This window comes from Macaca fascicularis, chromosome 1, assembly GCF_037993035.2.
Source record: "Macaca fascicularis isolate 582-1 chromosome 1, T2T-MFA8v1.1".
Lineage (NCBI taxonomy): Eukaryota > Metazoa > Chordata > Mammalia > Primates > Cercopithecidae > Macaca > Macaca fascicularis.
This window is the reverse complement of record NC_088375.1, coordinates 233001597-233015945: the sequence shown is the minus strand read 5'-3', so window position 1 is coordinate 233015945 and position 14349 is coordinate 233001597. Positions and strand designations below refer to the sequence as shown.

General features: G+C 49.7%; 1 protein-coding gene across 3 annotated transcripts in view; it reads right to left on the bottom strand.

The window, feature by feature from the left end:
* Positions 1 to 1380: 1380 nt before the first annotated feature.
* The window catches only part of GNB1 (G protein subunit beta 1), a 49502-nt gene continuing 36533 nt past the window's right edge, over positions 1381 to 14349 (bottom strand). For 2 of the 3 annotated variants that reach the window (XM_065535036.1, XM_065535030.1), the window contains exons 7-11: positions 9357 to 9423; positions 6514 to 6715; positions 5154 to 5370; positions 3414 to 3529; positions 1381 to 3145 (exon numbers count right to left, since the gene is read on the bottom strand). In XM_065535036.1, the coding sequence (XP_065391108.1) occupies positions 3423 to 3529; positions 5154 to 5370; positions 6514 to 6715; positions 9357 to 9423 (593 nt within the window). In that variant the 3' untranslated portion in view covers positions 1381 to 3145; positions 3414 to 3422. The remainder of the gene's footprint in view (positions 3146 to 3413; positions 3530 to 5153; positions 5371 to 6513; positions 6716 to 9356; positions 9424 to 14349) is intronic. The other variant, XM_045388362.3, reaches the window with a different exon arrangement.

Below are 14349 nucleotides of genomic sequence, written 5' to 3'. Positions count from 1 at the left end.
CTGGGACTACAGGCACCCGCCACCACGCTTGGCTAAATTTTTGTATTTTTAGTAGAGACGGGGTTTCACCGTGTTAGCCAGGATGGTCTCGATCTCCTGACCTCATGATCCTGCCGCCTCTGCCTCCCAAAGTGCTGGGATTACAGGCGTGAGCCACCGCGCCCGGCCCAAAGTTACCTTTTTATAACCTTACCAATTATTTAAGATTTTATCTTTTTTTTTTTTTCCTTTGAGACGCATTCTCCCTGTCACCCAGGCTGGAGCACAGTGGTGTGATCTCGGCTCACTGCAACCTCCACCTCCCAAGTTCAAGCGATTTTCCTGCGTCAGCCCCCCGAGGTAGCTGGGACTACAGGTGCACGCCACTACGCCTGGCTAATTTTTTGTATTTTCAGTAGATGGGGGTTTCACTGTTTGGTCAGGCTGGTCTCGAACTCCCGACCTCGTGATCTGCCCACCTCAATCTCCCAAAGTGCTGGGATTACAGGCATGAGCAACCACGTCCAGCTTTTTTTTTTTTTTTTTTTAAATAAAATAGTGATGAGGTCTTGCCACATTGCCCAGGCTGGTCCTGAACTGCTGAGCTCAAGCGATCTGCCCGCCTCAGCCTCCCAAAGTGCTGTAATTACAGGCGAGAGCCACCACATACGCCTATTTAAGATTTTTTTTTTTTCCAGACGTAACTTTGCTTTTGTTTCCCAGGCTGGCGTGCAATGGTGTGATCTCAGCTCACCGCAACCTCTGCCTCCTGGGTTCAAGTGATTCTCCTGCTCAGCCTCCCAAGGAGCTGGGATTATAGGCGTGTGCCACCAGGCCCAGCTAATTTTGTATTGCCTATTTAAGATTTTTAAAAATCACCAGTTTGGAAAGCAGGGAAGTGGATGGTTCCAGAACCTAGGAGCAGCTATTTGGGACACGTGCAGCCGTGGTTTTCCACTCTACCGTGGTCAGTGTTCTTATTTTTTCTTACGAGATGCAGTTTTGATTCAGACCAAGAGGAACACTCGGTTCAGTCCCAAGGAAAGCGAGTCTCTGGAGTCACATCCTCAGACATTCTGAGGGAGGGAAACGGCAGAGGAAAAAGGCAAGGCAGCCGCCTGTGAAGACTCCCACGGTGCTGTGGGCAAGGCCTATGCACGGGGAGGGGTCTGGGGGATGGCAGGTGGACCTCCCTGCTCCGCTGGCCTGTGAGGTGGAGCTTCCCAGGAACCCCTCCGAGGAGCCAATGCGCCACTCATGGATTCTGTGACGTGCTGGTGGCCAAGGCACTGCCTGGCATGACCACACCTGTCAGACCTTACAGCAGCAGGGTAAGCCTAGGGAGGTGGGCGTGTCGTAAACTGAAAATGGACCCGTAAATAATCACCACACCAAAGTCCCTCATGTCAAACTGCTTTATTACATCTTAAATAACAGTACAGTTTAATATAGTATCTATCTTGCATCCAGCTTCCTTGCAGTACACTGACTTTAAAATTAAATACAAAAGGTGGAAAGGGGTAAGGGTGCAGAGAGCTCTACAGAGTTGTTGGACGGAAAGAGAAAGAAGGGGTTTCATTTGTATTCTCTTTGCCAGATCCAGGCCTACCGCAAGGTCACAGCACAGTTTTGTATAGAATGTTGCAGAAAACAGGATGGAGAAGCCACTACTGCTGCTATGAAGGAGTGCGGGGGGCGGGGCGGGGGGGGGGTCCCACAGAACCTGCTTTCCAAACGCTGCTGCTGAACACTGGCCTTGAAATGAACACCAGGACAATCTGTGTGATGGGAATGAGCCGCCTCAGAGGCGGAGGCCCTGAAGAATCCATAAGGGAGGGCAGGCTCTTCCCTCCCCCTCCCTCCCTCCCTCCCTCCCTCCCCACCCTCAGAATCCAACAGCAGTCGTTTGCAACAGAACTTTTTTTTTCAAAGAAATAAAGAAAACAGTGACTTATCCCGCTACCCAAGCGTGTAGAGCCGCGCGCTGTACTGCTTCCGATATGTGCCACAGAGCAGCAACGAGAAGTGGACAGAGCCGCAATGGTTACAACTGTAAGAGGTTATTTCTTAAAGAAAAAGAACACCTAAGGACTGAGTCCTATATGCACTTTTGAGCATTTCTACAGCATGCGATTCTAAGAGTAAACCCACCCAATATGGCAAACAATCAAAATTTTTAAAATTTAACTTAGAAAGTCTGAGATCATTATTTTCAAAACATTGATTTGTACATTGTTTCATACACAAATAATTGACTGACTATCCAAGCACAGGACAGGCATCTCTCTTGAAAACAGAGGTTCCTCCTAGTTGGGGGTGGGGTAGTGTTAGGCTATTATAAACTTCCCTCCAACTTCACAAGGAAACCCAAAGTGAGATTAAAAACTCAACTGAGAAGATAGACAGGATGGGTCAGGAGGAACATGGTGCTGGATCTGAGCTCACTTTTCAGCAAAGGTGAAGGATTCTCTGATCACGCATTCGAGACCGTCCCCACATGTGCTTGGCCCCATGGCTTCTGAACATGTTCTTTTCTATGCCATGTTTGTGTGCAACAATGATCTGTGACACTAGACAGAAAATTAAAAATCAGGGACTGAATTTACATCACTGACAACGCCAGAGAGGCTGCCCTAGACTCTCTGGTTTTGATTAACTGTTGAACACAAAGGAATATATTTTAAAAAGGAAATATGAATGCTTCCAAAATCTTGCTACAAACATGACTGAAATTTGGACACGATGACCAGATGAACAAAGCCCTCAGCGTGTTTTGCGTGAATGCCACAAAACAGGGTCACTGGTCTAAAATTCAAATAAACTAGTGGAAAGGTGTGTCTGTCTCACAATTACACTCAAGTTTACCTTCTGGTTAACATTTTTATTATATATTTCCTTTTAAAATTCATTCAAGACAAAAAAGAAAACAAAGACGATGGCCCCGGAAGGAATGCACAATTTGTTTTAGTTTTACAGCACAGAGATCCTTCTCTTACTGGGAATTGTGCTCTTGGTTTCAGCAATAAGTGAAGGAAAAAAGATCTTGCCCTTTTGAAGTTCTGAGGGGAGGTGTAGGGTGTCCACGTTAGTACGGTTGGATAGGATATGCTCTCATGGTAACGCGTCCAAGTTGGAATGGTCTTCCAGTCTCCATGGCATCCACATGCTGTTTTAAACAGAGTTTAAAGAAATGTGAAAAGAGGCAGAGAATCTAAGTGCAGACGCATAGTCAGGTCACTGCTCTACCCACCACTGCATGAGTGTCTGCGGCTGAGGGCATGTGACTTCAGATTTCTGTAAACGTTTCCCACAACACAATTCCAAATCAGTGCTACATCAACATTTATCTAGAAACCGTTAATGACAACTTCACACGTTCTATGAGAAACACGCACAGTTCTCCTCAGAGAAGGACATTTGGGCTGCTGCATTACCTACTGGCGTTAGTTCCAGATCTTGAGGAAGCTATCCCAGGACCCTGTCGCCACAGCCATGCCATCATCAGTCACGCCCAGGCAGCTGACGCGGTTGTCATGCCCAGCCAAGACACCTGGAAGCAAACAACAGCAGAATCACAGAGGTATCGATCTCACCTGTGACCTGTGTGCCATGTTGTGACGAGGGCGGATGGTGAGCCCCTCGTGGGACAAGACCCAGAGTCTCCCACGGCCAGGAAGGGAGGGAAAGTTGTGTCCACGTGGGAATTAAACTGCAGCATATGGCCAGCCTTATTAAAATTCAAAGGCACGCACACACACACAATCAATAAATCCAGAACCCCCGGCACTGACTTCTCAGCACTCACAAAACTCAAAAAATAAGCAAAGGCCACAATCAAAAAAATCAAAACCATCATCACGTTCGGTGGCTCAGGCCTGCAATCCCAGCACCTTGGAAGGCCAAGGTGGGCAGATCACGAGGTAAGGAGTTTGAGACCAGCCTGGCCAATATGGTGAAACCCCGTTTGTACTAAAAATACAAAAATTAGTAGGACGTGGTGGTGCGGGCCTATAGTCCCAGCTACTCGGGAGGCTGGGGTAGGAGAATCATTTGAACCCGGGAGGCAGAGGTTGCAGTGAGTTGAGATCGTGCCAGTGCTCTCCAGCCTGGGCGACAGAGCGAGACTCCATCTCAAAAAAAAAAAAAAAAAAAAATCAAAACCACCCCAATCTCAAAGCAACTGTAACACAGAAGCTTAGAGGCATGAGCTGTTTTTCCTTCGTCTGTGATCCCTAGAGCCCAGCACAAGGCACAGAACACAGGAGTAGCGATGGTGGCTGAGACCACTGGCACTGTCACTGTCACATGGTGAGGGGGGCCTTCTGTCAACACTCAATAACCTTCGATTGGATCATCACCAGCCAGAAGCTCCACTTCCTCCCAGGGGGATCTGAAGGCCCATTTCAGCCACCCTCCCCCACCTCCTGCAGACACCACACAGCTGAGCATAGGGGCCAGTGTGTGCTCTGCCAAGGCCTGGGCTGGCTTCCACCGCCTTTCAACAGCACTATGACTGTGGGACTTGGCCGGAAATGGCTCCACTTTGGTCCCCCCAGGCTGGGGAGAAAAACAAGGGTGTTTAACCAGGACATGAGAATGGCACCCATCCGGAAGCAGGAAGCCCCGGTAAGGGCCAAGACCTGGAGCCATGCTCCCTTCTTCTGTCCTCCCAGGTACTGAGACGAATGAATCTAAGAGTCTGTAAGTGTCAACAGTTCTCAAATTGAAATGCCCAAATGTCCACTTTTAGTAAGGAAGCCTCATCTTTTGTACATCTAGTGTTTTAATACACCTGGCAATAACATGCTTGCCTTTGATATGTTAACTGTAACAGCACCCAGAGGTGTCCCTGCATGGCGCTCTGCTCCCCTGATGCAGAGTTCAGAGGGGAAAACATGGGACTGGGCCCTGGAGCCTGCACAGCTGACCCTCTCCTGCCCACTGACCCTCCCCAAAGCCCTCCCCCGCACATGTGGGAAGATCTGCTGGTGCTCTTCGGAGTCCACTTGCCTGGAGGGCCAGAGCTGGGCCATCAGTTTGCGACTATCACTCCTGCTATACCATGCCACAGTCCCACTGATACTAAACACTGCAGCTTATCAACAACTCTGTGTCTGCCCTAAAGATGCCACATAAATGTCCAGGAGACACAGAAAAGCCCCCCGGTCACGTACCTGCCCGGTCGGCTTTGAGCGCGTCCCAGACGTTGCAGTTAAAGTCGTCGTACCCAGCGAGGAGGAGGCGCCCACTCTTGGAGAAGGAGACAGAGGTGATCCCACAGATGATGTTGTCGTGGGAGTAAGTCATGAGCTCCTGGTCGGCACGAAGGTCAAACAGCCTGCAGGTGGCATCGTCTGAGCCAGTGGCAAATGCATTGCCATTTGGAAAGAACTGGAAAGAGAAAGCAAATCAAGACATCACGTTAACACTCAGAAAGAAATATTGGGCATATGGACTGCTCAATGGTAGGGCTGCAGAGAACACAGCAAAGACCAGCAAGACTGTGCTCTGGTAAGAACAGAGGGATGGGCCGGGCACAGTGGCTCACGCCTGTAATCCCAGCACTTTGGGAGGCTGAGGCGGGTGGATCACCTGAGGTTGGGAGTTTGAGAGCAGCCTGACCAACATGGAGAAAACCCGCTCTACTAAAAATATAAAATTGGCTAGGACTGGTGGCGTGCACCTGTAATCCCAGCTACTCGAGAGGCTGAGGCAGGAGAATCGCTTGAAACCGGGAGGTGGTAGAGGTTGCAGTGAGCCGAGACTGTGCCATCGCACTCCAGCCTGGGCAACAACAGCAAAACTCTGTCTCAAAAAAAAAAAAAAAAAAAAAAAAAAAAAAGGCAGGGGAGGTTTCCCAGGAACTACAGGGGATTGGGATGGAAGGGGATTTGCACTGGGGAAGCACATAAACACTGTGATCTTGGACACTGTGATTACTGTCCCCAAAGAGTAGAATTTATTTCAAAGGAATAGTGAGAAAGGAGTCATCACTGACAGGTGTGCATGCTGCTGTAGCTGCCAGACATCAGGGCTAATCTCATGGAGGAAGGAGCGAAGTGGGCTGAGCAGGGCAGTGGTCAGGACTGCAGCAGAGCTCTATCCAACCAACAGATACATCCTTCCACATCTCCTCACAAGGCCAGGGGCTGGAAACACTGCCTAGCCATCTGCGTGCTAAAGAGGAGAGCAGGTTTCCTGGTTAGCTGTGCCCCTGACCAGTAAGGCTCTGTAACCGGTAACTGGTGGCCTGAGTTACCTTACTGTCTCTCCCCTCCAGGATCCCAACCGCTGCTCAGCTGTACAGGTGGGAACGGGGACTGGCACATAACAGACACCCTGTGAATATCTATAAGACAAGTGGTCAACATAGAGACGTTTCCCACGGGGAGTTTTCTGTATCCCCATCTGCAGACGAGGTTGTATAAGGATCAGAAAGGAGAACATCTAATCCAGAAAAGTTTAAAATTTAGCAATCTGAACGGCTAGCAGAGACAGCAGAGGCCCCGACCCCACACCTTCACCCAGACTCACGCAAATGGCATTGATGTCAGACTCGTGGCCGGTGAAGGTCTGCCGGCACATGCCTTCTCGCACATCCCAGAGTTTGGCTGAAGCATCACAAGCACCAGAGACAAACAGTCTGGTATCAGGAGCAAGAGAAAGGCTCATGACATCTCCAGTGTGTCCGGTAAACGTGGTCGTCTGCTGGCCGGTCTCGATGTCCCACAGGGCACTGGAGCAGGAGCGAATGACAAGGGGACATCAGCCTCAACTTCTCGGGTGGCTAGTCATATGACAGTCTGTCCTTCAAACCACCCAGGGCCACAGTGAGCCTCTGCACTGTTACTTTAAAAACGTAAATTGTTTAAAGACAAATTTAAATGTAATACAACTTTGGAAGGGAAACAAAGCAAAGTAAGCAAAATTATACAGAGATGAGCACACGGCCTGGGTTTCAGAATGACGGGATCACTACCTCAACTCAAACGCCAGCAAAGAGGGAGCTAGGGGCACTTTTCAAGCAGCAACACTGAGGCTGTGTCCCACTCTTCAGTCATGGATGGGCATGGAGGGGGTGGCAGGAAGCCATGGGGAGGCCCTGGATAGCGGAGGGGGATGCGACTCTACCTGTGGCTGCTCCCTCTGTGCCCTCCCCTGGCCTCCCCTCCACAGGATCTTAGAAAAGGCAGGCAGGAGAAGGCCAATGGCAGGTAAACAAATGGCTCGCAGCAATTCTGAGGTCCCCCTGCCCTTTCCTGGAATCACAAACAGGAGAGCAGCTGAGTTCTCAGTGATCACACCTGGTATTCTTTTTTTTTTTTTTGACAGTGAGTTTCACTCTTGTTGCCCAGGCTGGAGTGCAATGGCGCGATCTTGGCTCACTGCAACCTCCGCTTCCCGGGTTCAAGCGATTCTCCTGCCTCAGCCTCCCAAGTAGCTGGGATTACAGGCATGTGCCACCCATGCCTGGCTAATTTTTTTTTAATATTTTTAGTAGAGGCGGGGTTTCTCCATGTTGGTCAGGTTGGTCTCGAATTCCCGACCTCAGGTGATCCAACCACCTCAGCCTCCCAAAGTGCTGGGATTACAGAGGTGAGCCACCGCGCCCGGCCATACCTGGTATTCTATTGTGTTTCTGCTTAACGAACTGTCAAAAGGTGAGACGCTGACAGAGCCCTGCACAGAGCAGAAGCCTGGCTTAGGTGTAAGGACAGCTCTGAAGGCCACACGCCTAAAAATGTGCTATTCTCCTGTGCCTTGACGCACGGAAGGCAACACCAGAGAGCACTGTCCGTTCCTGTCAGCCTCAGAGGAAAGTCTGGCTGGGCCTGGCAATGCAAATCCAACCAGCCGATCTCAACAGACACCCCACAGGGAGTCTCCTCTCTAGGGCCTGAGGGACTGACTGCAGAAGGGAAGCAAGATACGTAAGAGAGTCTGAAAAAAATGATTAATGAACAGAAGCGCTTTAAAAATATCTTCTAATAAATAAAGTCTTCTCAAGATTGACAATCTAGGTGACAAATCTTTTGTAAATCTATGAAATTTATACAACGAGACACCTTATAATACCACAGATGCTTTGCTAATAAGTTGGTTAAGGACCCATGTCTCGGTGAACCCTACCAACTGCGTGACTAGAGGTCTGTGCCCTGGCCTGGACACAGCTCCTGCCACCAAATCATGCCTCAGAAGACCAGAAAAACCCACATGGCCAGCTGAAGTCTAAAATGACTCATAAAATAACTAGCTGGATATTTAATTTAGTACTTTGATGCCACAAATGAAAAACTTCTAGTGTTTTAAGTGGGTTTCTGTTCACCTGTAAGGTGAAAACACTAAAAATGAAGTCTGATGGAATCGCTTGAATTGTGACGTCTGTTAGTTTTAGTATGTGCTCATTGTTCACAGTGACACGGTGCTATCAGAAAGGGACAATCAAAACCCACCCTGCTCCCACCTAGCATCACCTAAGGAGGTACAGACATACAGATGGGAAAAAAAACAGAAGAGCAGTACTTTCAGCCTGATTGTAGTTAAAATATCTTTATTGGCCAGGTGTGGTGGCTCACTCCTGTAATCCCAGCACTTTGGGAGGCTGAGGTGGGCAGATCACGAGGTCAAGAGATCAAGACCATCCTGGCCAACATGGTGAAATCCTGTCTCTACTGAAAATACAAAAATTAACCGGACGTGGTGGCGGGCGCCTATAGTCCCAGCTACTCGGAAGGCTGAGGCAGGAGAATAGCGTGAACCCGGGAGGCAGAGGTTGCAATGAGCCGAGATCACGCCACTGCACTCCAGCCTGGAGACAGAGCAAGATTCTGTCTCAAACAAACAAACAAAAAAAAGTTTGTATTTTAGTTCTTAGCTGCTGAAAATTAAACTTTGTAAATTTATTAAAAGTATAATGAGAGTATAATGAGGCTGGGCATGGTGGCTCACGCCTGTAATGGGAGGCCGAGGTGGGCAGGTCACCTGAGGTCAGGAGTCAGGACCAGCCTGGCCAACGTGGTAAAACCTGGTCTACTAAAAATACAAAAATTAGTCAGGCATGGTGGCAGGCACCTGTAATCCCAGCTACTTGGGAGGATGAGGCAGGAGAATCATTTGAACCTGGCAGGTGGAGGTCACAGAGCCAAGATTGCACCATTGTACTCCAGCCTGGGTAACAAGAGCAGAACTCCGTCTCAAAAAAAAAAAAAAGTATAATGAATTCACACATTGCTACTATGTGTTTAAAATCTTAAGGCCACTTAAATTAAAGATGGCCTAATATTATGTCAAGAACCTTATTTCCTCCATGTTCACAGAGGAATGTGCCAGGGGTGTGGGGTTCTCAACGCACTGCCTGCCCCGGGTCAGGTACTTACCATGTGGTGTCTCCAGAGCTGGTGACGATCTGATTGTCATCCAGGAATCGGCAGCAGGACAGGTAACCTGGCAAAGAACAGGCCTAAGTGATGAGCTGAATCCAGCAGGCCTTGCATCCAGTCTCATACATAGAGAAACACACTGGCTGGGTAGAAGCTCTATGTCTAAGGTAAGACCAGCACTGTGCTGGTCTTTTGTTCCCATCTGTGCACACAGCAGGTCCACACGCACAGCCGGTAGGGGCGAGAGCCTAGCCGGGCAGGACAGCACATCCCACAGAGACCCACAGCTCCGTGACGGGGGCAGGAGCAGAAACCACACCCATGAAACACACATGTTTCATCTGCTTTACTGTTTGACACATCAAAGGCTGGGGATCCCTCGTCTGTTTACTCATTCAGGGGAAGCTGACTCCAGTGCCCAGGAGGGCAACCATCCAGACACCTGGAACACAGCCTTAACAAAACAGACACCTCCTGCTCTCCTACAGCCCACACTCCAGCGGGGACAGAGAATGAGAATCACTGAAATAGCACATCGGAAAGGGAGTGCTAAGGGAAGGAGAGGGCAAGGTAGGGGCCTCACAAGATGGGAGCCAGGAGAGGAGGGAGGACATCCTGAAAGTAGACTCAGGGAAGAAGGATCCAAACAGAGGGCCCAGACAGGGCAGGAGGCGGTGAGGCCACAGGGTCAGGGTGGCAAGGGTAAGTGGGTCATGGAAGGGATAACGAGGGCAACAGGAAAGCGGCATGGCAGCAACACTGCAGACACGGGGGTACTCGTGAATATGTGTGGGTGGGTTTGTTTTCTTGTGGACAGTGGCTGTGACACCCACATCAGCGTGGGCACAATTCTGTGTCTCTGAGTATTCCCACCCACTCCCACTGGGAAGGAAGCGTCAGAGGCTAGACACAGCGGACATGGTGGGGACACATCAAGATGCCCCGTCCTAAACAACTTTCAAAATAAGGAAAGGCAACAACAAAAAATCAGTCTGCAGTATCCACACATGATGACTGGTCTCTACTAAAAATACAAAAATTAATCAGGCATGATGGTGGGCACCTGTAATCCCAGCTACTTGCGAGGATGAGGCAGGAGAATCATTTGAACCCCACAGTTCAAATTGTTAATGACTTCTGTTGACCATTATTTCTATTGTACATTGATCATAGTTCTGGTATTTACTGTGGAACTAAAAGCACAGGGTCAACAAACCAGTTAGTGTGTGCCCAGGGTTGCTGATGGTCTGGCCCTAATCTGAAGATTCAGGGGTTCCAGTGGCACTGGTGATTTTCAAGAGACCTGTTTAGATCTGGGTGTTTACTGAAATGCTTTGCCCCCAACTACACCCCAGGGAGTCATATGACACTGCATGAATCAGCAAACAACAAAAATAAAATGCACAAAAAGAATAAACCAAAAAAAAAAAAAAAAAGAATAAACCCACTGAGGGTTTTAATGTAGAAAGTGTAAGATTACAGAGAAAACAAAGCATTTATTTAACAAACATTATTGTCACTATTTTTTTTGAGACGGAGTCTTGTGCCGTTGCCAGGCTGGAGTGCAGTGGCGTGATCTCGGCTCACCGCAACCTCCGCCTCCCAGGTCAAGCGATTCTCCTGCCTCAGCCTCCCAAGTAGCTGGGACTACAGGCGCATGCCACCACACACAGCTAATTTTTGTATTTTTAGTAGAGACGGGGTTTCACCATGTTGGCTACGATGGTCTTGATCTCTTGACCTCGTGATCCACCTGCCTTGGCCTCCAAAAGTGCTGGGATTACAGGCGTGAGCCACCACGCCTGGCCAACAAACATTATTAAACTGGCTCTGACAGAAAAAAAAATATGCATAGATGACAGAGCTCAAAACACCAACTACGTGCCTACAAAAGCACGTGTGGTCAAATACTTCCTGGAGGCCACACCACAGGGACACTAGGGACCATAAAGGTGAACCCAGCTCAGAGGAGGACAGCCCTGCATACCTGGTGTCCCGTGTAGTGCCCTGCAGCTCGCCGTCGTGCTCCCGGGTCTCCACCCGAACCCCCTCCACTGGCTTCCTGGTTCATGCTCACCCTCGCTTCAGGGAAGCACCCCTATCCCGTCAGGTGCCCTTCCAGACCATGCCACTGAGCCTGGCAGCACTTAGTCTGTTTGTGAGCACAGAAGGGCAGGAAAGAAGAGTCATGGAGACCTCAGCACAGCCTGCATCTCACACAGGGGACTAGGCGGAGGCCCTCCCAAATTTACTGCATGAAAGAATCATGACCTTGGCCGGGCGCGGGGGCTCACGACTGCAATCCCAGCACTCTGGGAGGCTGAGGCGGGCAGATCACCTGAGGTCAGGAGTTTGAGACCAGCCTGGCCAACACGGTGAAACCCCATCTGTACTAAAAACATAAAAATTAGCCAGGTGTGGTGGTGGGCGCTGGATGTGTAATCCCAGCTATTTGAGAGACTGAGGCAGGAGAATCACTTGAACCCAGGCGGCAGAGGTTGCAGTGAGCAGAGTTCACGCCAGTGCACTCCAGCCTGGGCAACAGAGCAAGACTCTGCCTCCAAGAAAATAAACAAATAAAATAAAATAAATAAAATCATGACCTCGTAGATCTCAGAGATGACGTCTTGGTCCCACCCCGTGCAGGCTGTAGTGAAGCTACACAGAAGACATCAGCTTCTCACTCCAAGAACCAGAGACTGAACCCTAAAACCACAGCTCTCATGCGCTGATAAAATGATATGGACGAGCATCAGCTGACAGGAACTATGAAGGACAAGGGAAATGACCAAATGTATAAGCCACACGTGGCCCCGACTTACAATTTTGTGACTTTATGATGGTTTGAAAGACACACGCATTTAGTAGGAAAACCATGCTCCACATACCCATACAACTATGTTTCCATTTTCAGGGGTGTCCAATAATTTACATGAGATGTTCAACTTTTTATTGTAAGATACGCATTATGTTAGATGGTTCTGCCCAACCAGTGGCCACTCTTAGTGTCTGTGCATGTTCAGGTTGAGGGGCTACGCAAGACATGATGCTTGGGGGGTGTGTCCAATGTGGCCTGGAGAGCAGGACTGGTGTGCAGTGCCCAGGGTGCCAAGCACACTCCATGAGGCCCAGTCTGTGCACAGACCAGGCCTAACCCCTTCTTCCAGGAAAGTCTCGCAGGGCTTTCTGGCCAAGAGGCCATGAGTGGTGAAGACTGCAGGCTCTGAAATCAGAAATACCTGGGCTCCACTGTCAGCATGGCAGCTAAGTAGCAGTGAAAGTTTCTGTAAGTTCTTTCAGAGTCCCAGCCTCCCCATGTAACTGGGGAGCTGATGGGAGGAGCAGAGCTGTCTGCGCACATAAGAAGTTCTCAGTAAATGGAGGCAGTTACTATTTCTGTTATTACTGAATTTGAACAAATTCCCTAGGTATGTGTGGGGGGACACTTCAGGTGAAAACACGCCCCTCCTCCCCTGGTGCGGGGGCCTGTGCTGCCACCCTCTGGAAGCCTGCAGAGAGGCAGAGAAAACAGACCCTGAACAAAAGTGTGCACCCAGTGCGGAGGTGCAAGGGCACAAAGGTGGCACCAGGTGCCTCAAGGAGAGGCTGAAATGCGGCCGGGGGACCTCACAGTGGTCTGGTCATATAGGCAAGTGGGTGTGAAGGGCTGTCCTGTGTCTCATAGGGACCACTGGCTGTAGAGACAAGGCCGTGAAAGTCCAGGAGAGAGGGGGTAGCTTGAAGACAGGCAGGGCAGACGGTGGAAGCGTAGGAGAAAGATGGGCTCCTGGGCGTGTGGTGTCAGCAGAGGTGCCTCAAGGATAGAGTGAGTCTAGAGTCTAGAAAGGAGCACATCACCAGGCTCCCGGAAGAGCACAGCATGGGTGCACACACTGCTCTACCCAGCATGGCTGCCGACCCAAAGACAGCAAAGCCAAGAAGGACACACAAGCGTGGCCAGACGCAGCCCTGTGAGGAAACTTACCCAAGAAGAGGACGATGGGCTTGAGAAACCATCCATCTACAAGGATGGTGTTTACTGCAGCAATGTTTATAATAAATTGTGGGAAACTGGGAACTGCCTAAATGTCCGACAATAGGAACAAATTAGTGCACCACACCATGAAACTCTCTACAGCTACTGAGTCACAGAACGACAGTGTAATACTACAGTTGTATAATACTGTGTAACACTACTGCATAACTACTGTATAACTACTGCATAATACTGTAATTCTGGATGGAATTATAGGTCCCCCGACATAAAAGAAGATGATTCAAAGTTCCTTTCCAAAATTCCTTTTTTTTTTTGAGACGGAGTCTCGCTCTGTCGCCCAGGCTGGAGTGCAGTGGTGGTGCGATCTCTGCTCACTGCAACCTCCGCCTCCCCGGTTCAGCACTTTTGCTGCCTCAGCCTCCCAAGTAGCTGGGATTACAGGCACCTGCCACCACATCCGGCTAATTTTTGTATTTTTAGAGAGATGGGGTTTTGCCATGGTGGCAGGCTGGTGTTGCACTCCTAACCTCAGGTGATCCACCTGCCTCAGCCTCCCAAAGTGCTGGGATTATAGGTATGAGCCACTGCACCCGGCCCCCTTTCCAAAATTTCTACAATGAACACACTTTGAAAGGTTTAGTTCTCCTGCCTGCACCCTGGAGAACATCCCCTGTTGGGAGCAGGGGCAAGGAGGAGACCCCACCTAGGGGAGGAGCACAGGACACACTGAAAGGCAGGCGGGCAAATGCCAAGAAGTCAGCCATGACCACACCCAGTCCCTCACTAGTCCTCCTCAGACAGGTGGTTTCAGGAGCACCTGTGCCGCCCCAGGATCGGCTCCAAGGAGCAAAAACAAGACCGTGTTGGTGAGGGACAGGCTCAGTCTAGACCTGGAGAGACAGGTGCCCAGCCCTGCGCCGAGGCGTGCACAGGAGATGGAGAGCAGAGGTCTTTTCTTCAAGGAGTTCAGTAAGAAGGAAAATCAAAGAGATG